This window comes from Phocoena sinus, chromosome 19 (genome assembly GCF_008692025.1).
Source record: "Phocoena sinus isolate mPhoSin1 chromosome 19, mPhoSin1.pri, whole genome shotgun sequence".
NCBI lineage: Eukaryota > Metazoa > Chordata > Mammalia > Artiodactyla > Phocoenidae > Phocoena > Phocoena sinus.
The window spans coordinates 56,249,128-56,273,608 of NC_045781.1; the positions used below are offsets into that span (position 1 = coordinate 56,249,128).

The 24,481-nt window shown below is 54.0% G+C and overlaps 1 protein-coding gene across 2 annotated transcripts; it reads left to right on the forward strand.

The window, feature by feature from the left end:
* The first annotated feature begins 844 nt into the window (after nt 1-844).
* Nucleotides 845-22,887, forward strand: IRF8 (interferon regulatory factor 8). Of its 2 annotated transcripts, none has more exons than XM_032614251.1 (9): nt 845-907; nt 4,478-4,652; nt 10,401-10,584; nt 13,030-13,118; nt 14,480-14,585; nt 15,644-15,694; nt 20,168-20,554; nt 21,207-21,322; nt 21,837-22,887. In XM_032614251.1, the coding sequence occupies exons 2-9, from the start codon at nt 4,479-4,481 to the stop codon at nt 22,011-22,013; spliced, it is 1,284 nt and encodes a 427-aa protein (XP_032470142.1). In that variant the 5' UTR covers nt 845-907; nt 4,478; the 3' UTR covers nt 22,014-22,887. The 2 variants fall into 2 exon arrangements, with proteins under 2 accessions (XP_032470142.1, XP_032470144.1); XM_032614253.1 differs by having other exon boundaries at nt 15,647-15,694.
* Nucleotides 22,888-24,481: the final 1,594 nt, after the last annotated feature.

The window sequence follows — 24,481 nt, forward strand, 5'->3', positions numbered from 1 at the left end:
TCTCGCTTTTCTCTATTCTAAGGCTACCCCAGAACAGAACATGGAAAAACAAGTCTTCTTCTTTTCATTTCCAGGACTTTGTTTCTCATTTCTGTTCCCCCACTCCACTCCCATGTTTACAGTAAGTGCCGGCTGACATGCAGGAGAGGCTGGACGCTGACACAGATACACAGGGGACCCTTCTCAACACAACCCATGTTTTCTGGGGAAAAGAATTTATGATGAAAATTTCCCTAGTTGGACATTCTAGCCTTAACAGCTAGACACTGCCGCTTTTATTTCCCATGTTCAGAGGGCAGTGGTTTCAGACACGTCTTCAGCTGGCCCACAGCAGCTCCAGGAACTTCGGCCACACTAGCAGAGATGGTGGTGGCGCGGGAGCCACACTGCGGGGACCCCTGGCCGTGTGCATCACCGACCTCGGGGCCCCTACCATCCCAGCCTTGACCTGCGCTGGTAGGCCTCCACCTCGGCCCCGACCTCCGCCGTCTGACCCCCTGCCTCAGCCCCAACTGGCCTGACTTACGCCATCTGGTACCCACCATCCGCCCTAACCTTGACCTGGGCCGACGGACGCCCCCGCGGCCCTCGGGAATTCCTGCGGACACTCCCGGGACCCCCGGAACGAACCCCGGAAGACTCACGAACCGTTCGGCCGCCGACGCCTCCGAGCAAAGTGATTTCTCGGAAAGCCGAGCGCTTCGAAGAAGGCGGGCCAGGCGCGCCGCTCCCATTGGGCGGCCCCTCCCGCCCTTCCGCGCCTATTGGCCGGCACGGCCGTCGCTCTGCGCGCCGGGCCCGCCCCCGGCCTTAAATTAGCGCGGGCGCCCGGGGCCACGGCGCATCTCCGGAGCTCGGCGACGGGCGTGGGAACGCGGGCGGCGGCCGACGGCTGGCGGCGGCGCAGGTGGGCGGCGGGCTGGAGCACCAGGGGCGCGGACGGCGGGCTGGGGGTCCTGGGCCTGGGGCGCAGACGGCGGGCGGCGGCGCAGGTGGGCCTGGGGCGCGGGCGGCGGCGGGTGGCGCAGGTGGGCCCGGGGCCTGGGGCGCGGACGGCGGGAGGCGGCGCAGGTAGGCGGTGGGCTGGGAGCTCGGGCCGGGGGCGCGGACGTCGGCTGGCGCGGAGGCAGCGGCCGTGCAGTCTTGGTCTGTTTTCTCTCTCCTCGTTTTCTCCTGAATCCGAACCGAGCATCCAGGTGCGGTTGCTCCCAGAGATCGGCTGATGCTTTAAAATAATCTCGTTTTTCTTAAAATCTGGTTTGCATGGAAAATTTTAGAATGGCTCGTACGATGCAGGGAAATATTGACCCCCTTGTTATAAGACCTGCTCCTTTCCCGCTCAAATCCTGCTCTTGGAACCGGGCTGGAGTCATAACTGTGAAACTGCCTCTTGTCCAGCCGCGCTGGTGGGGTTAGATTGTGAAGCGGGGCGGGCTGGATTTTTGAATTCTCATCGATGACAAGTAAGATTTCTGAGTGCGGGTGGAGGTCCTTTGCTTCCGTAATAGCCCGGTCGTTCCTGGCAAGAAAGTCTCCTTAGGGCTCACGGCTAAAAGAGCATTTTGGTGTAACATGAGCCCCAGGGCAAAGGGCAGACTTTTCTAAGGTGAGGTGTGCTCCTTACCCAGAGTGGTGAAGTGCTTTGTGAATGGAAACTAGAGACTGGATTTTCCAGAGTTTAAACTACCCCCCAGCGTACGAGGGATGTAACCCACCTTTTCTGAAAGCCAAGTTAGGAGCCAGCCCTTGAATGACAGTCCTTTTAGATTACGCAGTTTCCTCTCGAGAGAATTGGGAGAGGTTTAGGTATTTCAGCAAGATTGGGACCAGAAGGAGAAATGGCTTTTGTGCTTTGGGTCTTATGGGTGTCCAGGGCAAATGACCAGGCGCCCTGAGAGACGTGGGGAAGGTGAGTCCTGCACCTGCACCACCTCTCAGGCCTTTCCTGGAATCCGGGTTGGGTGGGCCCAGGGCAGCCTCTTATCACCTCCTGCCTGGGGAGCCTGATCCCCGGCCGATTTATAGCTCATGCAGATTAGCTCCAGATAGGACTTGGCCATAAAGAGAATTATTACCTAAAAATCAAGGAAGAGGAAGTTTTAAACATGTGACTGGGCTTATAAACGTTTCCTGGCTCTGTTTTTGGTGGGATTTTGTTAGTGTTCAGTAACTCGTTATGGATCATACTGTAAGAGAATCGGGCTTTTAACGCCACTTAGAATCTTGGAGGGGGGGGGTTCGGCGACAATTCAGGTGAGCTGTCCATGTGCTGAGATCCTCTCACTTAACCGTGGCTTTTCTCTGCAGGGTGAGTAAAATGAGATCCTGCTGGGGGCCTTGGGGGTTGGGATGTCTCTCTGGGCCTCAGAGTTTTTGTCTTTTGAATGAAGCGGGGGCTGGATTAGATGATTTCTAGAGTATTTTCAAGTTCTCTGACTCACTCTTCCTCTCAATGCCATTCTCTTACCTTTTTTTTTTTCTTCTTATAAATCACCACGAGATTCGTCCTTAACAGTTTGGGGGTTATGAATCCGTTAGAAATCCTGATGAGAAGGTGTCGACCCGCTTTCTAGAAAAATGCCTGTACAAACAAAACTTTGCTTTTTATTTCAGGAGGCTCCTGGAGCACGGACTCCAGTTTATGAACTTTGTACTAAGGGGGTGAGGAAAATGCTAACGAGCGGGAACATTTCATTTAATCGACAGATGCGCAGACACCAGCCTTCTTTTGTGTTCTGACCCCTTTCGCCCTCCTCCACACAGCTCCTTCCTCAAGTGAGGGGAGATGCTCCATCTTTCCTCCAGGAAAGCTCTGTGGGAATCTCTGCCCTGCCAAGTTATTTTCTGGGGTGCGTGGTGGTGTCGTTTCATCTCTCTCACCAGGTGTCCCCTCCACATCTGTCCCTTCCAGTTTATAAACACGAGGGACTGTTTTCAAATTCTGGGACTTCTGAGATCCATGCACTTTGCCAATGAGGAGAGCCCCAGAGAGATGGTCAGGTGACTTTCCCAAGAGCTAGTTAGAGAAAAGCCTTCGCTGGGGTCTACAGTTTCCAAATCGAAGTCTAGTTCCCATTTCACACGCTTCACTCCTTTTGAATCCACAAACGGGCAGCTGGAGTTAATTGGATGAAAAAGTTACAGGTGGCGCTCATGGGCCCTCACCTTCTCTCTTCCTACCTGGGACCTGGACCCCTTCACCGACGGCATAGCCATCTGTGGGGTGGCTGGAGTGTCCAAAACACACACACACTTCTTGATTTACGGACCAGGATGGCTCTGGATGTGACCATGTTCTTAGGGATGTTATGTCTTGTCACTGGTGATTGTTTCAAATTTGTTGGCCCGAAGCGGTCACATTTTAATCGGAAGAACTGAAATGCTGTTTTTTTTGGGGTGGGCGTCTGTCCAACCGCCTAGGGGATTTCCACCCTGTTCTTGTAAACGTGGGCTGTGAGTCGATATGGCACGGTCGCGCTCTCTTTCTCTGTGCTGTTGGGAAAGCTGTCTGCTCTGGCTAGAATGTTCTTCCCAAGGGTGTCTTTGGGCGCCCGGGGTGTTGAGGCCCCCAGATTTCTGGTGCATTCTGGGAGAGGCTAGCTTTGCTCTGTTCTATCACTGCAGTTGTTTTCCTCACTCTTGTCCTCTATCTCCCAGTTGGTCGTAAGAGTTCCTGAGGAGGAAAGTTGGGACAGTAGTAACAACATGTGTTATTTAAAGAGAATCTTCTCAGGTCCAGGCACTGTGTGAGGTGCTCCTATATGTGTCATCTGAGTCCTCACCATGACAACGCCCGGTACCTGCACTTATCCTGGTGTGTCAGCCAGCGTAGCTGACACTCCGAGGTTAAATTCCAGGCTCACCCAGCTGAGAGATGGTGAGACTTGAATGGGACCCCAGCTTGGTCCCATTCCCAAACCAGCTGTGAAGGGGCAATCTAGAAGGGATAGCCTTGAGGATTCTTGTTTCTCGGAGAGCACAGATGTCATGTTTGCTCGCGCATGCTGGTCCAGTGGGGCATTAAGTCATGGAATTGGGTCTCAGAGTGATGGACTGCTCATTGAGGGCACCTGAAAAGGTGAAAGTGATTTCCCCCATCTCCTGCTAAAACTGGAACGATGAGTGATGCTCTCAGATGCGGCTGTGTTTGCGTGAAACAGAACAGGGGGTGAAAGCTGGAAAGAGCACAGCCAGAGCCTTAGTCGGGGCCACATGTGTGATGCACAGCTGCAGATTTCCCAGTGAGCTTTCAGTTTCCATTCAGGGTTGGAGGCCCTGGAAGCCGGCATGGAAGCCGGCATTGTCTTCTCACAGCAGGTGGCCCAGAGTTCCTGGATCCGTGGGTTTCCCCCAAGCTGGCACCTGTGTTGTGATCCTCTGATTTTCCTGTTAGCAGTGCTTGGCTGTTGAGTACCTGGGGTGCTGTGAGTCATTAGACGGCTGTGTGATTTCACAGGCCATGTTTTCTCTTTCCAAGGATGTGTGACCGCAACGGCGGCCGGCGGCTGCGGCAGTGGCTGATCGAGCAGATCGACAGTGCCATGTACCCAGGGCTGATCTGGGAGAACGACGAGAAGAGCATGTTCCGGATCCCTTGGAAACACGCTGGCAAACAGGATTACAACCAGGAAGTGGACGCCTCCATCTTCAAGGTAGTGGCTTGGCCTCCCTGCCACATCGTGAGCTCCTGGTGGAGCTGTTGAGTGATTGATGTCTTGCTTATTTGCTTGAAAGTTAATCCAGTTTTTTTAAAACAAATGAGTGCAGCATGTGTCTCAAAAAGTATATAGTAGGTGATTTTACACCTGTCATACGATTTAACCACTTTCCCGGTACGTTGTATATTGTTGGCATTTTCCGATGAGGAAAACAGAGGGTACTTTCTTCCCTTGTGCTACCGTTTCTTTTGCATGAGGACTGGCAACCACAGAGAGAAAATACTTCTTTTACACTGAGACCTTTTCCCCCGGGCTGCCCCCTAAATTCCATTTAGAATTCTAGGAAAGGTTTAATTCTTCATTCTTTCAGAGGTGCTACTTCTGCTTGGCAGTGTAGGGTCAGCTCAGATGAGAGAGACACCATCTGTCATCACTTCTGGGACCAGGTCATGTGGGTGTCCTGAACCTGCAGCTGGTGTCTAAAACTAGTCCACTTCCCTTGAGAATCATCAGTAACCCCAAGCGTGGAGCGAGCTGCTGTGTAGTTCCACCACGTGCACTGAGACAGCAGCACTGACGGAGAGTTTGCTCTGTGCTAGGCCCAGCCGCATGTGTTTTATTTGTTTTCCTCTCACACGGTCCTGTGCAGTAGGTGCCGCTCCTGTCCTTGTTCTGTAGAGGCTCCGAGAGGAGATGTGACTTGTCCAAGATCTCCCAGCTCTTGGATGATGGAGCCAGCGTTTGAACCCAGGCATCCCAGCCGTGAGCCCGGGCTCCCAACCCCTAGCCGTACCCATCACCTCGATTCAGGCAGGGGAGCCAGGGCATCCCAGCTCTGCAGCCCAGCCGGGTCATCAGGGTCACGGCAGTGCGGGCTCCGCCCCTTGGGAGATTTGGAGCCCCAGGTCCAAGGTGAGGCCAGGCCTCCGTGTTTGCAGACAGACATATCAGAGGTGATCCGACTCCGAATCTGGGTTGCAAACTGCTGCTATAGGTGCTTGTTCTGTGGGCATTTGGGGGCCAGAGTCCAGGAGGGGAGAGTGAGTGAGTGTGGGAAGGAGCCAGGAGGCTGAGCAGGGTGTGGGGGGCGCACAGCCAGACCCCAGGCGTGCATGAGTGAGGGGAGCAAAGGCCTGCAGGACCTCAGCACAGCACCGGACCCTTAGCTGGGATGACTGTCCCCAACACAGCCAAAATGACAGAGATTATACCTGGGCCCCAGAGCAGAGCACTGATGGGTCAGAGCTGGCTTGTGAGGCATTTCAGTCCTTCACGTCTCTGCCTGGTGTTTGCAGCGGGGCTGCACGTCTTAGCGCTTCTGTTACTGTGTAACGCGGGTCACAGAGCTCTTTGACAATCTGGTGCCAGTTGCCTGCCCCTCCGAGAAAAGCGGGCGCGTGCGGACGTTCTGCGCTCACCTTCAAGGGGGCCCTCGTGGCCTGGACATCCATCCGGCAGGTTTCTTCCCTTCAGGGACCCCCGCTCGGGAGCCTGGGCACTGCTCACGCCTCCTTTCTCCTCCTTGGTGGCATCGTGGATTCCTCTCTCAGAGAAGCTTTTTGCCTTTGGCATCTCGGTGAATTTCTCTTGGGAATGTCTCCATTTATATTTTAGTATTGCCCAAGGTCCAGCCAGTCGATTGGGAATTCTCGATCATAGATGGCTGTAAGCCAGGGCTCCGCCACCCGGGGCCAGATTGTTCCTTGTGTGGGTCCATCTCGTGCACCTAAGAGGGTGTTAGCAGCATCCTGGCCTTGACCTTCTAGATGCCAGTAGCACCCTCTGCCCCACTGTGACAACAAAAAATGCCTCTGACATTGCCAGGTGCCCCCCTCCCCATTGAGAAGCCTGCTAGGAGTGGACTGTGGCCAGGATGAACAGATTGAAGCAGAGGTGTGGGGGTGCTAAGGGCACAGTTGGAGGCTGACCATCAGTAAAACTGCTTCAGAAGGGGACTGGGGGTGAGACCAGTGGCTGCACAGCCCTGCTTGTGGCTTGCCGGCGGAGATGCAGGCCTCTCCTTTCACCCTGCTCCCACTTTGCTCTGGGGGGTAATGAAATAGAGCCCCAGATTTATACATCTTATGCAATGTTCTTCATGGCCGTTTCAACAGCGTTGAGAAAAATGTGCAAGATTCCCAATGTTTCCGTTGATTACGCAGTCCCTCAGTGTGGCAATCTGAAATGAGTCTACAATCTCGGCAGGAATGGGGGCGGGAGGGAGACCAGGCGCCCACCCAGAGCTGGGCAGCCACCCGAAGGGTGACATCCTGGGCTGGTGGACACGCACGTGGTGGAAGACCTGTCTGGCCTGTCCCCAAGTGGTGCTTACTTCCATCCACCAAGGGGCACGTCTCTGCCATGTCCACCAACAGAGCTCTGCTGTTGGAAGAAGCCAGCAGTCAGGCCTTGAGCCATCTTGGGGATTTTCTGTTTAAGTAGAGAACCTTTTGTTGCAAACATTCAAAGAAAACCTTTCAAAAATGTATGAGTTAAGAGAAAAAAAATGAGCCTGCTTTCCTGACTTAGGGATCGTAAGAAGCCACTTATACCAGAGAATCCTTCATTGTCTGCAGGTGTCATTGTGAGGGCAGCTTCGTGGTGTGGACCAGACACAGGAGATTGAAAAAGACATTAGCTCATTTTGTATTATCCCTGACTGTATGATGAGGCCCTGATATCAGCTCATACTTATTCTTAAAAAAGTATTTTGCCTCCTTTTCATAAAGTTGAGGGGGAAGATCTAGTTAACTGAGGGTTACGACTCGTTAATTGTTCTGCCATTGACCAGGCTTTTGACAGGCCTGAATAAATTAGAACGCACTTCGTAGCAGGTATTTCCAATTCAGCAGGCCTTCGAGGAAGAAAATCGCATTTGACTTTTAAAGCACAGAATGAGACAGTAATGTTTGTTTTCTGTTGTTTTTAAATTTTATTGAAGTTGGTTTACAGTGTTGTGTTAATTTCTGCTGCACAGCAAAATGGCTCAGTTACACATATATATTCTTTTTCATATTCTTTTCCATTCTCGTTTATCACAGGAAATTCAATATAGTTCCCAGTGCTCTACAGTAGGGCCTTGTTTCTTATCCATTCTGTATTTAATAGTTTGCATCTGCTAATCCCAAACCCCCAATCATCCTTCCCCCTTGGCAACCACAGGTCTGTTCTCTATGAGACAATAATGTTAAATGGGGAAGAGCCGGTGGTCCCGGGTTTAACGCTGGCTGCTGACGAGTGCAGAGCAGCGCACGGACAGGGGAGACGTAGGTTCTGGTGTATTCTGAGCCGCTGCGTGGCTGTTGACGGGCCTCAGATCCCTCTGTTCTGTCTAGCATTTGCTCTTGAAGAGTCCTGAGAGATCACCCAGGTAAGCTGGTATTTTCGAGCTGGCCGGAGAGCCCTGCGAGGGCTCAGGGCAGGCTGGCGGTGGGGCACCCGATGCAGCCCGGTGCACGTCCTGACTGTGGGGCCCTGCTTTGCCCTTTGGGTCTGGCTTTCCTGATGGGGTGAGCGTGAGCTTTGAATGGACGAGTGCCCACGGCAGTGCCCCGTGGGCTGTGCAGCTCTGGATACACCCCAGCCGGCCTAATATGGCCCCCAAATCCACGGTCTTCCAGTCCCATTGGTAACGCGGATCACCAGCTCAGTGGTTCTCAAATGGGGATGCGTGTGAGTCATGATAGTACGTCCTTAGGGGACAGTTGGTAGTGTCTGGAGATGTTCTGGGTGTCACGGCGGGGAGAGGGGATGCTACTGACACTAGTGGGTAGACGCCAGGGATGCTGCTGGACCTCCCACCATGCCCAGGGTGGCCCCCACCCCGAAGAGTGATCCAGCCCCAAATGTCATTAGTGCCAGGCGGAGAAACCGCATTTAACGTAAATGCACATTTGAAATTACTGTTCAGTGTGTACACAGTTTACACTTAAATTTCTATGAAAAACGTAAATCAGTGCTTGGTCTGTGACGCAGTTAATAAACGAAGAGAAAAAGACGGGAAAGGCTTGAAAGCCATTTACTTTTAAACACGTTTCTAAAGGGGAGTCCTGCGTCTGTGAGGAGGAAATGACTCTGCGTGCTCACTAGTAGGAGTAAGGGAGCTTCTCCGGTTCCTTTACCTCGGGTAAGACTGCAGACTCTGAGCTTAGGGCGGCAGCTGAGCAGAGAGCACAGGCACTGAACTTGTCTTACATCGGGGGAAAAGCCAGGGCGATTTTACAAATTTTATTTATTTATTTATTTGGCTGCGTTGGGTCTTTGTTGCTGCACGCGGGCTTTCTCTAGTTGCGGCGAGTGGGGGCTATTCTTCCTTGCGGTGCGTGGGCTTCTCTTTGCAATGGCTTCTCTTGTTGTGGAGCACGGGCTCTAGGCACACAGGCTTCAGTAGTAGTGGCTCGCGGCTCTAGAGCGCAGGCTCAGTAGTTGTGGCTCACGGGCTTAGTTGCTCCGCGACATGTGGGATCTGCCCGGACCAGGGCTCGAACCTGTGTCCCCTGTATTGGCAGGTGGATTCTTAACCACTGCACCACCAGGGAAGCCGTACCGGGACTATTTTAAATGGGAATCTGACTCAGGGTGTTATGGAGTTCCTGGCCACCTAAGTCAGAATCACTGGGATGTTGGCTAAAGATATGGGTTCCCAGACCTAACCCACAGGTACCCAAGGAGACTCTTGAGGGGCAGGGCCCAGGAATCCGCATCTTAACGAGCTTCCCAGGGGATCGGTATATGCATTAAGCTTGGGAACACCTGCCTGCTGCTTGCTGAAGTAGAAATTCCTTGGGTTGGAAGTCGGAACAGCTGGTTTTTAATCCCGGACTGGGTCACCTTGGGGAAAGTCAGCTCTTAGCATTTCATTTTCCCCGGTGAGGGTTGAGAATTCCCTCCAGATCTCCTGTTATTTTAGGCTGGAAGACGTGTCTGATTTTGCCTGACACCAAACGTCAGTTTCACCTGACAGTAGTGACCCTCTGATTGGTGTATGGGTATTCCAATTTTGAAATCTAAAAACTGTGCCCATCCACGTGTTTTTAATTTTTTTTTTTTTTTTTTTAAATACTGCCCCATTTTACATTTTGACTTAAAGTTTCCCGCTTTGAATTTCTGGTCCTAGTTCAGATTCTAAGGCTTGGAGAGGTCAGAAAACAGAGCTGTAAAAAAAACCCACAGAGAGGGAAAACATTTCTTTGCATTTTAAACAGTACCCTGGGGAGCGGTAGGGGAGAAGGGGGTGGGGAAGGTTAGAATGAACGCCAAAATGCAAAACAAAATTTCTGTTAAAAGTAGCAGGGCAGTGGATGACCACATTCAGACTTCTTTGCAAATGTTCCCTTTTCGTGCTACGTTTTAGCTAGAGGTTGATTTGAAAAAGCAACAAATTGTTCTTTGTTTTGAACATTCTAGTGAAACCATGTGCAACTTCCTCTTTGCACTACTTGACCTCAGGCTCCTCCTGGCCCTCTGGTCCAGGGGAGGATTTGCAGGGGACAGATCCAAGATATATGTGTGTGTGTCCTTGGGCCTGGGTTCGAGTTCCGGAAACCCCTCCCCGGGGCCCCCCCCCCACCTGGGTCTTTTCACTTCTGTCAGAGGAAGTGGTCTGATTGGGGTCCCTGAGCCCTGAAATCCTTGACTGAGGACCTTCAGGAGGGCGAGCAGAGCAGGGCCTGCCCGTGGCCCTGGGTGTGCATGGTCCCGGGGCCAAATGGGTACTTCATGTGTTTTCTTTCCTTCCTTCAGGCCTGGGCCGTTTTTAAAGGGAAGTTTAAGGAAGGGGACAAGGCCGAGCCGGCCACATGGAAGACGAGGTTACGCTGTGCTTTGAACAAGAGCCCGGATTTTGAGGAAGTGACAGACCGGTCCCAGCTGGACATTTCTGAACCGTATAAAGTTTACCGAATCGTCCCCGAGGAGGAGCAAAAATGTAAGTATCCTTTCTTTATGGGCACTTGGCCCAGTGGAGGCCGCCTGGGTCTGGGGTTCGAGTCGCCGCCCACGGGGTGCAGCTAAACAAATAGTTCTCTCCTTTATGTCAGCAGAGGTTGAGGTCTCCTTCCGCTGACCTCACCCACCATCTGCCCACTGTGGCAGCTTCCAGTTGAGAGGCAGCGGACGGGAGGGAGGGGCGGGAGGCGGGGTGGCAGCTGGCGTTGCTGCTCGCTGACAGTTGGCCCAGGAGCAAGCGCTGGGGCCTCCCTGGGGCTTGGCAACGGGCTTGGACGGGAGCAAGGCTCCCCGAACAGTGCCGATGAGGGATTCCTTTTGTTTTCTAGCAGCTCGCGGAGCAGGCTAGGAGAAAATAAGGTGGACAAAGAAGGGATGGCTGATAGGGGTTGAGGGCAGAGTTCGTGAATGAACTTGCAGATGGCGCACCGCTGGCTTAGTTGCTGGAGATGGGATATGCTTCTAGATATTAGATCCTGACCGTTGTTTGGGAACCCCCAGCTGTGATAATTCCTGAAGTCTCCTCCCGCTGTAAAATCCCAGGAAAGCAATTGTGAGGAGATTAAAGCAGAATAGCAGAAACCTGCCTCACATCCCGCCGTCCTGCTGTCCACGCGCTGCTCTGGTCAGACATCACTAATCGATCAGGATGTGTTGAGCTCAGATCTGGCCTCAGGCGTTTTCAAAGTGCTGTGCTCTGCAGCTGCTACAGATAGAGCTGGCCCAGGAGATGAGACCTAATTACCACCCCTAGTTAGAAACGCTGACTTTCTTAGCCATTTGATGTAGCAGTTAGAATCTTGGCACAGCATCCTTTCCTCCGTAGCTGCTTAGTTAGTCGTCCAGTAATGCTGGGAAGAAAACAGAACCCTTGAAAACTGCCTAGGGCTGGGCAGGAATTCTGAGTTTCTGAGGGGGCTCTTCCCACCGCAGGGACGTTGAAAGTGTTGATACGTAATTTTTAAAGTTAAAATCGTGACTCTCAGAAATGGTGAGCCTGGGGCGGAGAGCTGTTGAACTCATTAACGAGGGCACCAGCGTGCTGCCATCTAAGACTGCTTCACAGAACATGCGACACAGGTGCGCACGGTCAGCGAAAGGCCGAAGGCTGAGCCGAACCTGTGAGTGTCCTGCCCGGGCAGCACAACCGTAGTTGGGGGTGATCTTCTCTAGTGATCATTTGTAACTTAGGTGTCTGTGAATTAACACCTAACTCTGCTGAGTCTGAACCCTAATGGGTAATCAGTAGGAAGTCAAACAAACTGATCTTCCCCACGGAGAATCCGATGGCCCTTAGGGGGACACCTCTTAAGCTAATACTCTGGGATGCTCTATTGCCATCTTACTTCCAGTTTGGGATAAATTTTTCATCATCACCAAGTATAATAAATTGTGACTTGAAGGAATAGAGAAGTTTCTCTTAATCCTCCCACCCACAGGGTCAGCCAAGCTTGAACGGGCAGGCGACCCTGGCTTGTTTATAGCTCGGAGCGCAGCCAGCATCACCTGCAGGGGTGGATGTTACAGAAGCAGCGGTTCTCAGGGGGCAGAGGAGCTTCGCATTTGCATAATGTCTAGGTGGGCACACTCTCCTCGGTACCTCAGTGGTTTGCCGGCTACTCTGGGGGCGCCCCACCTGCCCCCTGCTTCCCCCATCAGCAGCTTCTGAGTGATTTTTTTCAAATCAAAATCGAATCAGTATTCAGTCCGGATGAAACAGTGGGTCAATTCTACAGATGATTGGGACTGATGAATTCCAGCAAATGAGTGTTTGTTGGTCGTAATACATCTCACATGGATAAATGTGAGTTTCTGGCTGGGGAAGAGGCCTGAGAGGGGGGAAGAAACTAGCCGGGTCCAGAGTGCTTGTCGTGGGAACGCCCGTGTGCCTTTAGACGGTTCCCGCTGCAGGCGGGTTCCAGCCTGGGCACCCGCGGGCCTTTACGGTGCGCCGTGTGCGTGCACAGATGCGCACATGTCTATTGGGAGAGGCCAAAATGAGGTTTCCTGCCCGTTAAATTAAAAAAAAAAAAAAAAAAGACTCCAACCTGCAAACACATTTTGCCGGGAAATCTCTGCGTGTCTTCAGATGCTCTAGCTGTTAACTTTAACCTCTGTGAGGTGTAGAGTAGATCAGACGTGAGTTCATCTTAGATCTCAGCAGATAGAAGGAAGAGACCAATGTGCTGCCTTGGTCCTCTGAGTGCTGGACGGAGCAGCGGCCAGCTTCCCGTGTGCCTGCTGACCAGATGACTGAAGCAGCATGGGAGGAGAAGGATTTCTCGGCCTTTCCCAAACCACTGAAGACGCATATTGGCTTCCGTTTCCTTCAGCCTAGCCTTAAGAAAAAGCCTCTGACTGTGGCCTTGATGATGGTTGTGATGCCCCAGGGCCGGCTGTCACGCGTTTGTCCGTTTTTCCGTAGGCAAATTAGGCGTGGTGGCTCCCGGTTGCGTTAGTGAAGCCACAGAGATGGAGTGCGGTCGCTCCGAAATCGACGAGCTGATCAAGGAGGTGAGTGGGGGCAGCGTTTCCGGACGTCCGGCCCCGCCAGAAGCTGCGCGTGTTCGGTGGAGAGCAGCGGAGAGCGGCCCCATCCCGAATGCTCTGCCGAGGCATCCGGGGCCTCGCGCTCTCGCTCGCTCAGGGATGGGGCGTGAGGACCCGCCGTCCTCGCGAGGCCAGCCTCGGCCCGCTGGTCAGCCCCCTGCAGCTTACAGCCTGTCCTTCATCCCGAGGGCTGGGGCCGAGCTGCCGGCTCTGCATCAGTGAAGTTCCCTCTAAACTTGTCATGTTTTACACATGTTGAATGGCACCATACATTCCCTTGCCTTTCCAGGCAGGCTGTAGTGAAAAAGTAAACGTTCTTTGCTGCTGGGGGTTGTCGCCATGAGACGGATCATGGTACAGCTCTCGCGCTGGGGGACTGCCCGTTTGCTAACATGCAGCTCTCAGTCCTTGATGGGGTGGAAAGCCATATAACCAGGCTTATTAGAATCGTACACAAGCGCATAGTTCATAGGCTATAAGTGCAGGCTTAATGGGGTCTCCTTAGGCAAAACACTTGGGTTTTTGAATACTAGTTTTAGCTACCTTTCGCTTCATAGCTGTGTTTTTGTGCATGTTGCAAGGCCGACATTGCCTAGCTAAAATTATTCCACACGGCCTTGCAAAAGGGGGTGTGGGTGCTCTACAGATTCTTCTCGGCACTCAAATGGCAATAATAGAATCGTTGGGAGTGCTTTGAGGGGGAGAACGCAGATAACACAATGCAGCCTCCTCCGGGCTGCCCGGCTGTCCTGCAGATGGCAGCTGGTGAGTCTCTGGGTGGGCTCTGGCAGAGACCCAGCGAATTCCTGGCTTCACTTCTTTCCAGTGATGTCCCGTTTTCCGTACAAGGCTTTCCAGCCAGCTCAGCTAAGAGAGTGAGATACTTGCGTTGGCACGTGAGGATCACAGCGAGAGCAGGTTTCAGAACGTTTTCTAATTGGATTTGCCAGCCTCCTTTAAGGAATGGGTCAGAGGTGGAAAGTCTAGACGTGGCGCGTGGAGTGAGATGGGCTGGAGCGCGGGAGACTGTGTCTGAGGTCACCGTGTGCTTCCCCAGGGCGTGAGGGCAGCTGCGTGACCTGGCCATTCGGTTTTGCAATAGGCACTTCCGTGGAAAAGGCCAGTGGACACAGGAGGGGCCCCGCAGAGGCCAATGCTTCGGTCTCGTGGTTTGGCCGCTCAGCCTGGTGGATTTATTGTCTTGGATCTTTCAAGATGCAAAGTGAAACTTTGCTTCATCTCGTGCGATAGAGAGGACAACGTGGTTTTAGTTAAGTCTGGAAACCCAGTGACAGCACCGCTCTCCTCTCTCGCCCCCGCCCCAGCCTCCCGTGGACGATTACATGGGGATGGTCAAAAGGAGCCCCTCCCCGCCCGAGGCCTGCAGGAGTCAGCTCCTCCCAGACTGGTGGATGCAGCAGCCCAGCGCAGGTGAGGGCGCCTCGCCCCCCAACAGGTGTTCCCGTGGCTACCGGCCTTCAGGCCTTCACTCCTTTCCGCTTGGGGTGGGTGGGCGGGCAGGCTGCCGTGATCCCTATTTTCCTGAAGGTGACTGAGCCCAGGGAGCTGGCGTGGCTTCCGGGCCCGAGGGCACAGCCCAACCACGCCTTTGCGCCCCACTTGCCACTGTCCCCTGGAGGCACAGTGTCCTTCCCGTCGGCGGTCGCGCGCCCCGCCGTGCCCCTGGGAAGGGTGGACGGAGGGGCGGGACACCAGAGGGAAGATGCAGCGGGGCTCGTAGGTCCGTTAGGACAGTCTTGTGACGTGAGGACCCCTGAGAGCCAAGGATCTCCCCTGAGATGGGGAGAGCTTGGAGCCCTGGATTCGAATCCCATGCCGGGAAGTTGCGTATCTTATTCGAGCCTCAGTTTCCTTGACTATAAAATGGAGACACCGGGACCTGCCCCCCCGGGGTCGTGAGGACTGAGTGAGGCCTTCGTCCTCTTCTTAGCTTCTCATACCCCCCGCCCCCGCTCCTTGAAACGACCCTCCCTCCGTGGGCACGAGCCTCTCTGCCCCGCTGTCCGCTGTGGGAGACCGGGAGGTGACAGCTGGCCTAGCGGCCTCAGAGTTGGCCAGGCTGCTGGGGGACAACGTCGCCCCAGGTCCCTGTGCTGCGGCTGCGCGACCGGGAACACCCGCTGGGCTCCGGGCTCCCCACCGGGGCAAGGCCCGGGGGAGGGGCCGCAGTCCAGGGGTATTTCAGGAGCAGACCCTGGGGCGGGAAGGAAGTGTGGCCCCATGGTGTCACGCCCACACAAGATCAGAGATCCCACAGCACGGGGGAAGGCTCCTCCCCCTGCCCGCCCGTCGGGTTGAGGTCTGGCTTTATGAAACAAGGGTCGCTGTGCCGGGAGGGAACACCCTGAATGCGGCGGAAGCCTGCGGCGGGGCCTCTGGAGCACGCACGTGCGGCTCCTAAGGAGACTGGGTCCCCGCACACGGCTGGGGGTCTGGCTGGGTCTCACGCTGCTTTTGTCTCTCTCCAGCAGGCCTGCCGCTGGTGCCAGGGTACAGCACCTACGACGCGCACCATGCAGGTACGGAGGGGCTCGGGGCGGGCCGGGGGTGGGCCAGGCGAGCTCTCTGAACAAAGCTCTGCGGACCCGTGGGGGCCCACGAGGGTTGCGGACGAGCGCGATCCAGTGTCGGCAGTTGGGAGTCCGATTCCTTCTCACCGTTTGGCTCGGGAACAAGTGGTGGTCTTCTTGGCTTCGTCTTGGGTCGGACCAACAGACCCAGAGAGTTCTTTCTGGGTGTAATTATGCAGGAGGAAGAGCGTGGGCACAGACACGCTCGAGGCCCAGCTCTGTGTGACCCCAGGTGGAGTAACGGAACCGTTCGGAACTTCAGGCACCTCACCTATAAAGTAGGAACAACGGTGACAGCCACCTCACCAGCGTGCTCTGAGGTTTTAACGAAGTGTTATTACAGCTTTCTGGTAGGGACATAATTGGTCAGCGTTCCTCGGGTCAGTCTCCTTTACTGACATACCCTCTCCCACACCCAAGCCTGTAGCGATAGGGATGCTAATAACAGTGACGACGACGACAGTGGTGACGGTGTTGATGACGACGGAGGTGGTGGTGGTGGTGAAGCTGGTGCTAGCTGGGTGCCAGGATCCGTGCTGAGACTTGCACGGCCTCATCTCAGTACGGCAGCAGCTCTAGGTAGCTGCCGTTACTGTTCCCACTGCACAGGCTCAGAAACCCTGTGTCACGCAGCTCGTGGGCCGCCGAGCTGGGCCGTTCCGTCCGTGCCCCTGTCCCTTGCGGGCAGAGGTGGCCTGGGCCACACGGTCGTCTAGTTTTGCTGGGGATTCTGGAATTTACATTCGGGCTCATCGGTGGCATCTTCAGGGCAGAGGAAGGCGGTGTCTTCCCCAGTAGCTGCCCTGTTCTGTGAGAAGCGAGCGGCTTGACTCATCAAGATGGGCCACAGGACGTTAGGGCTGCGGGCTTCGGGCCTCCTGGTGTAGCGGAGGAAACGGGGCTCAGGGAGCAGTGTCTCGACCAAGGCCCTCAGGGGACGGGTGTATTGGGGGGGCGGGGGCGGAGCCAGGTCTCACCCAGGCCAGAAGATTATAAAGCGAACCACCCTCCTGTTCTCAGAGCTCTTAAGCATTGCACGGCAGCCCTGCGAGCTGGGGGCTGTTAGAACTCCATCTTCACAGAAGAGGAAACGAACAGGCTTAGAGGTTAAGTTGCTGGCCGGAGGTCCCACGGCTGGGAAGAGGGGTGCAGGGCTCAAACCCAGGCATCTGGTGCGAGCCTGTTGTTGAGACCTCTTTCTGCCTGGGTCACGGGGCCGTGGCCCAGGGAGTCTGCTGACTGATGCTTTCTGTGGGCAGAAGAGTAGCCGGGCACAGGGCTGCGGCATCTGGGTGAGCGAAGACGGTTTAGGGAGGAAGTTTCCCGTGTTGTTCCAGAGCTTCTCAGTGCCCCACGTGTGAGGAGACTCACAGCCACTGCCTCGTGCCGAGAAAGTCCTAAAACGTTCTTGTAGAAGTTGTGGACTTCGGTCCCTTCGGTCCCTCTGTTCCGTTCACACACCCATTCACTAGGTGAATAAGCTGGCAAGGGCGGAGGCAGTGAGTGAAACGGACAGGTGAAAGGCGCCAGGGAGCGGTAGGGAGTGTGGCAAAGTGGAACCCCATGCCCACCGCGCTGCCCTGTGGACTCGCAGACCCAGCCGGCCTTGCTTTCCCCGTTTACTGTAGAGAAACCAGAGGTCTGGATTTTTATGTGAAACATCCCATGTAAAACGCTGGCTACAGACACGTGTTGACAGCACCCCACTGTGCTGGCGGATCCACACGCGCCTCGGGCCGCCAGCGTGTGCTCTCGACTGTGTCGTTGAAGTGACCAGGGTCAAGGGCATCGTCTGGAACTGTCAAGAGTGGCGGGAGTGGCAGGCAAGGAGCTGGCCTGCTGGGGAGGGCTGGGTCCAGGCCCCCAAATTGGCAGTCGCGTCGTCGGGGCGAGCGCCTTCACTTGTCTATGCCCCGGTTTGCTTACCTGGAAAATGGTAGTCTCCATCTCAAGGGGTCGCTTTGAGGACTCAATATGCTAATGGGTCCCCACCACTGGGCTCAGCACCAGGTACGGCTGTGAGACCAGGGATGGGACATAACTTCAAGGGTCTCATCTGCGCAGCTCGTCTTTTGTCCCGTCGTCCCAGTTTATTTAACCATCGCTTACACGGTGCTTACACGTGCCGGGCACAAATGCGAGCCCACACTGTCCTCACAGCTGCCCGGCGGGGTGGGGCCGTCGTCTCCACTCTGCTGATGGGGAGACTGAGGCTCGGAGTGGTGGAGCTGCTGCCCGGGCAACCCAGCTGGGGCCACACGCCAGGCGCCCAGGCTCCAGAGCCCGTGCCCCTGACATCTGTGCTGAGCCGCCAGCGTGGTCAGACTGACCCCCAGCAGGGCTGTCCTCGGTGGGCGAGTGGCTAAACCGGGCGCAGGACGGGGTTGCCGTGCGGCTCTTAGGTCCGCAGGAAGGCTGGCCTGCGCTCCCCGGTGGCCGGGCTGAGGCGCTTCTCCTCCGGGGCCTCCACCGCTCGGCTGGAGCGGCCGTGTGTCCCCGCTCAGGCCTTGCCAGCCCGCGCCGCCCCTCAGCACAGCCCTCCTGGGCCTGTCTGGAGCACCTGTGCAGCAGCTGTTCGCACGGCCCAGAGCCGCTGGCATGAGATAAGGCCTGGGCGATGACAGGGCAAAGGAGCAGAGCGGTGGCAGAGTCAATCTGGAGCATTTCATCCATTTGGGACAAAGGTCAGAATTGCTCTGGAGTGTGGGGAGAGGAGCGCGGAGCATTAGGTGGTGCAGACACGGCACGTGGGGAGGGTGGTGAGCGGGGGACGAGATGCGGGCTGGGATGCGGGTGCTGCTGAGCCCGCTCGGGCCTCAGTTTCCCCAAATGTCAAGTAAACGCGTTGGACTGGACCACCTGAAGCCCTGACCCACAACCCCGCGTGATTTGGGAACGCCACTGAACTCCGACCTGGGAGAAAACGGAGCCTGGGGTACGGACCAGGGAGTTGTGCCGTTTGAGCGGAGCCCAGTGGGCGGGTCCGAGGAATCAGGAGTGCACGGCAGCGTTAACCCAGGCCAGGCGGGTGGCTGCTCGCGGGGCCGCCCCTGACAGTGGGGCAGCTGGTGCGCTGCACAGCTCTCGGGGGCACCACGGAGTTGGGCCACTCACAGCTTGTGTGGCTCCAGAGGCAGCCCTCGGCGGGTCTGGGGCACTGGGAAGGTGCCCTGAACTCACCAAGCTCATTGGTAGTGTGTGTACTTCTTGTAGCTTAAGGTAGTAAGAAAGATGCAGCTCCCTCTGCGGGTGTCCCTGGACTGCCTGTTGTCTTCACTCCCGCCTTAGTTTAGAGGTTCCCAAACAGTGGTCACGTGAGCCCCGCCTTCGCAGTTGGTTTTCATATCTGGGTACCGCCTGGACTATTATTAATGTCTGACTTTTCTCTAAGTTTCACTTTTAAAAAATTAAGTTGAATTTAAATGGGGACCATCTGTCATTGCCTGTAAAGGTGGAACCCGTGCCGCTTGCTGTAAGTAGGAACTCGGAGGCCAAAGCAAAGCCAGGGGCAACCAGACACACTGTTCAGAAATTCTGGCCGTTATATTACCGCCACCCAAGGCTCAGAGGCTCGAGTTCTCCGCCTCGTTTGAAAGGGAGGTTATCAGAATTACGTGTTAAGGGTCCATCGGCACCAAACTAGGGCTTTCTTTGATCAGAGATGGAGAGAATATTGAAAATGGAATAACCTCTTCATTTATGTAATGCTGTCTCCCCCCGCCCCCCAGTCATCTTACGTGTGGCACATTTAGGGAAACGTTGCCTTAACTTGAGTACTTTTCAGACTTCTTCCTGAGAACAGGTTTGGAGGAAAGGTTTTGGAGCGATTCTTAATTGGAAATTCAGGGAACCCCAAGGCGACTGTGAATCTGTCAGGAAAAAGGTTACATCTTTGTTTTCACTAACCTGGAAATCAAATCTAGCATTTCCTTCCATTATGAACGTAGGCAGTACTGTGTGTGTGTGTGTTTGCGTGTGTACATATGTATGTACATTCGTATACGTGCATGTGTATATATGTGCGTATACATCTAGTATAAATTGTATGTTGTGTACACGATAGTGGTAGAGCAGGGCCTGTGAGATGGAGTTATTTTCCGAAGAATTTAAGTTGTCACAACATCGTTTACCCTCAACCGTGACTTGTAAATTACAGAGACCATCCCCAGAGGGAGGGAGGACCCTCCAGCAATTTTTACTGTGTTTTGAATCACTGGCTTCCTTAGTGATTCTGTGCTTTTATTCATGCTTATAAAAACATTATTTCTAGAAGGGGTGCGTGAACTTCCCCAGAATGCCGAAGATTCCCAGGGTTAAGCCGCACCCCCCCCTTGGGAGGAAGGCAGGCTCCGGCCACGTTGGCACAGAAGGGACCGGGGCCCCTTCTCCCGCGGCCCCTGACCTGTCCCCGTCTCCCCACAGCCTTCTCCCAGATGGTCATCAGCTTCTACTACGGGGGCAAGCTGGTGGGCCAGACCACCACCACGTGCCCCGAGGGCTGCCGCCTGTCCCTGGGCCAGCCCGGCCTGCCCGGCGGCAAGCTGTGTGGGCCCGAGGGCCTGGAGCTGGTGCGCTTCCCGCCGGCCGACGCCATCCCCAGTGAGCGGCAGCGGCAGGTGACACGGAAGCTGTTTGGGCACCTGGAGCGTGGCGTCCTCCTGCACAGCAGCCGGCAGGGCGTGCTGGTCAAGCGGCAGTGCCAGGGCCGCGTGTTCTACAGCGGCAACGCCGCGGCGGGCAGGGGTGGCCCCAACAAGCTGGAGCGCGACGAGGTGGTCAAGGTCTTCGACACCAGCCAGTTCTTCCGAGGTCAGTCCCGACCCGCCTCCCTCCCACCTGTGCGTCCAGGGGTGGCCCGCGGAGGAGAGGCCCCAGCCAGGGGGCAGCAGGGCGGCCCTGCGTTTGAACCCTGCCCGTTCTCCCCGAGCCACCCAGGCCCCTCCCTGCCTGACTCCCGGCGTCTAGAGGGGGTGCCCGCAGAGGGAGCGCCTGTGCGGTTCTTTCCCTGTGCGGCTGTCAGAGGATTAAGGAACTTAGCGCCTTGCCACGTCGTTGGGGGCTGTCCCCGGGCCCTGGGAGCTGGTTACTGACACAGAGTCTCAGGCCCCAGCTCGGGCCTGCGCGGTCAGAATCTGCAGCTTGGCAAGGTCCCCGGGCAGCCGTGTCCACGTCCTGAGACAGTGACCTTGTGCAGGGGAGCGCTGCCCGAGGCTGCCGTCATCCTGGGAGGCGTGTGGCTAGGATCCCACGCCCGCGAGTTCCTCCTGGAAGGTCGGGACGTGTGAAATCAGTCACCCTGGTCCCCTGAGGCCGCTGGCCAGAGAACTCCCGGGGGCTTTCTGTAGAAGGGGCCCCGCGAAGGGGGACGAGCGCAGGTGCGAAAGCCCTGAGCCCACCTGGCCGAGGGGGGTCGCAAGGCCAGGATTCGCCGACACCTTCCCCTGCGCTGGTGTCCCCGCAGAGCTGCAGCAGTTCTACAACAGCCAGAGCCGGCTTCCCGACAGCAGGGTGGTGCTGTGCTTCGGAGAGGAGTTTCCGGATATGACCCCGCTGCGCTCCAAGCTCATTCTCGTGCAGGTGAGAACCGGCGGCTTCAGGGCTCGCGTCCAGACCTTGCAGCCTGCACGTCTGGCAGGGGACCAGGCAGCAGGGCCCGGGGGGAGCTCCACCCGCGTGCAGGCTTGGACGAGCGCTTCAGGTGGGGGAAGGAGACTCTTTTCACCCCTGAACTATCTTCTCATGTTCCAGGACTCTCAGAGTCCACGTTGTTTCCCCTCCTTTTGTTTAGGTTGTTGTTTAAAACTCAAAACCTCCTTTTCAGAAGGAGTTGCCCCTGAAGGTCTAAGTTGACAGATTAGCGCTTTGCCAGCCCTTGTTTAACTCTAGTCCAAGACATGAACTCTAACCGGTGGAATTCTGGACCCCGGCTCGCCAGACTGGAGCACTGCGGGGAGAGTATACATACGACTGCTTGTTCATTCATCCACTGGAGGCCTGGAGGCTCTGATGGATGGCTCCAGACCCGGGTAATCAGAGAGGCCCACCTCACTCCCCACCTCCACCTCTGACCTTGTGGTGCGTGTCCCTCCAGATCGAGCAGCTCTACGTCCGACAGCTGGTGGAAGAGGCTGGGAAGAGCTGCAGCGCCGGCTCCGTGATGCAGGCTCCCGAGGAGCCCCTGCCAGACCAGGTCTTCCGCATGTTTCCAGATATTTGCGCCTCACACCAGAGACCTTTTTTCAGAGAAAACCAACAGATCACAGTTTAAGTCTCTCTCTCTCACCCCGCCCCGCCCACGTCTAGAATTTCATTATTACAATTACTGTCGTAATTATTTAAGGATGTGGATCCCTCTGACCTGGGGTGGAAGGCTTTACCCCTGCTCTTCATTTAGTAAGGGCGTCCTCTGAGGACGTGACAGGGGAACAGAGCTGTGCCCCACGTCTACCGTTCAGGTGTAAGCATTGAAACTTGCACCAGATGCTCTGGAGGCTGTAACTATAACTTGTGATTAAAACATTTATTTCCTGCATTTTCCCCTAATTACCATTAGTTGCTATGATTCTTTCAGTATTTGGGGATACTTGATATTTCCAAAGACCTGGCATTCAGTTTTATTAGCAAACAGCTGTTTCCAGAACAGAAATCTGGAGTAGAAGATCAGTTTAACTTTGGTTAGAGCTATAGCGTTATCATTTCATATGCTTGATTCAGTGAAGTGTCTACTTTTAAGCATGTTAATAAGATTTAAAGACACCTGGATACCAGCCTTCCTTTAATAAGTGAAAGCACAACGCTTGGGTTTTTAGAAGAACGCATCGTCTTCCTAGAATTTGGTGCCAGGAGAACATTTCCATTGCCAGGTGAACTGGTGTGTTTTCATCTTCAGACAATGAAAACTTTCCTTTGGGGCCTTTGTTGCCAGGAAGCTTAGAGCTAAGTTTATTTTTTCATTTCTGTAATTAAGTCATCTGACATACCTCTCTCTTCTTCATTCTAAATGGTTTTGACCTGTTTTTAAAATATTTGTACTTTTAATTGCCCTTTTTAAGTTAATTGTCCTATTGTAAACTGCCTTGAATCTTTTTTTTTTTTTTTTTTTATAAAGTGGGCAGGATATAAACCACAAGTTCAAAAAATAATTGTGGATGGCACCAGCTTTTTGACCGTGGCTTCGATTCAGTCAACCCATTCGTGGGCCTCCGACGTGGAACGTGGGAGGGCAGCTGGAGTTGACTGGGGAACATGGGGTGAGATGTGTCAGCTTCTCACCACTATGCTGGTCCCCTAGCCCCAGTACTCCTTGCAGTCAAAGATGACCCCACTCAGTGTGGAGAAAAGGGAACCTTCCTACACTGCCAGTTGGGGGGAATGTAAGTTGGTGCAGCCACTATGGAGAACAGTATGGAGGTTCCTTAAAAAACTAAAAATAGACTCACCATATGATCCCGCACTCCCACTCCTGAGCATATATCCAGTCAAAACAATAATTCGAACAGATACCCGCACCCTTATGTTCATAGCAGCACTACTCAACGGTAGCCAACACATGGAAATAACCTAAATGTCCGTCAGCAGAGGAACGGATAAAGAAGGTGTGGTACATATACACGGTGGAACACTGCCCAGCCATAAACAAGAATGAAATGCCATTTGCAGCAACACGGCTGGACCTAGAGATTATCACACTAAGTGAAGTTAGAGAAAGACAGATAGATACAGTATGATAGCACTTGTATGTGGCATCTAAGATACAACACAAGTGAACCTATCTGAAAAAGAAACAGATTCACAGAACAGAACTTGTGGTTGCCAAGGGGGTGGCTGGGGGAGGGATGGACTGGGAGTTTGGGATTAGCGGGTGGAAACTATTATATACAGAATGGATACACAAAAGATCCTACTGTACAGCACAGGGAGCTATATTCAAAATCCTGTGATAAACCATAATGGAGAAAAACACGAAAAAAAAATATATAACTGAATTGCTGTGCTGTCCAGCGGAAATTAGAACAACATTGTAAATCAACTTATACTTCAGTAAAATTTTTTTAAATTGTGGTAAAATACACATAAAATTTTTAAAAACTGACCCCACTGCACACCAAATTCTACCCTTCAACATAGTGGGATTCCAACAGAGAAGTCCCAGTTTTGGCCCTGGAAGAACCTACCCTATTTACTAGCAAATAACGTGCATCTACTCCCCCAAAAACTTATCCACATATTTACCCTCAATCATGATACTAATCAAAAGCCAGATAGGAGCCTGAAAACAACGGCTTGCTTGGCTTTCTGGTTCACAATATCGCACTGACCTTCCAATGTGCAGGATAATGTATCTCTACGACCACTTAAAATCACTTTCGTAATTACAAAGCACTTGATACCCATGGCATTTTTCACAGAACTAGAACAAAAACTTTAAAAATTTGTATGGAAACACAAAAGACCCCGAACAGCCAAAGCAATCTTAAGAAAGAAAAACTGAGCTGGAGGAATCTGGCTTCCTGACTTCAGACTATACTACAAAGCAACAGTAATCAAGTCAGTACGGTACTGGCCCAAAAACAGAAATACAGATCAATGGAATACGATACAGAGTCCATAGATAAACCCACGCACCTGTGATCAACTAATCTATGACAAAGGCAGCAAGAATATACAATGGAGAAAATACAGTCTCTTCAATAAGTGGTTAAAATCAATCAATCGCTAAGAAAAAAAAGTGGTGCT

What these genes read in the sequence shown, in the direction of transcription:
- IRF8 (XM_032614251.1), top strand. Translation starts at nt 4,479, where the DNA reads ATGTGTGACCGCAACGGCGGCCGGCGGCTGCGGCAGTGGCTGATCGAG. An exon ending in CCCCGAGGAGGAGCAAAAAT is followed by an intron (nt 10,585 to 13,029) that starts GTAAGTATCCTT and finishes GTTTTTCCGTAG; the next exon opens with GCAAATTAGGCGTGGTGGCT. An exon ending in CACCAGCCAGTTCTTCCGAG is followed by an intron (nt 20,555 to 21,206) that starts GTCAGTCCCGAC and finishes GTGTCCCCGCAG; the next exon opens with AGCTGCAGCAGTTCTACAAC.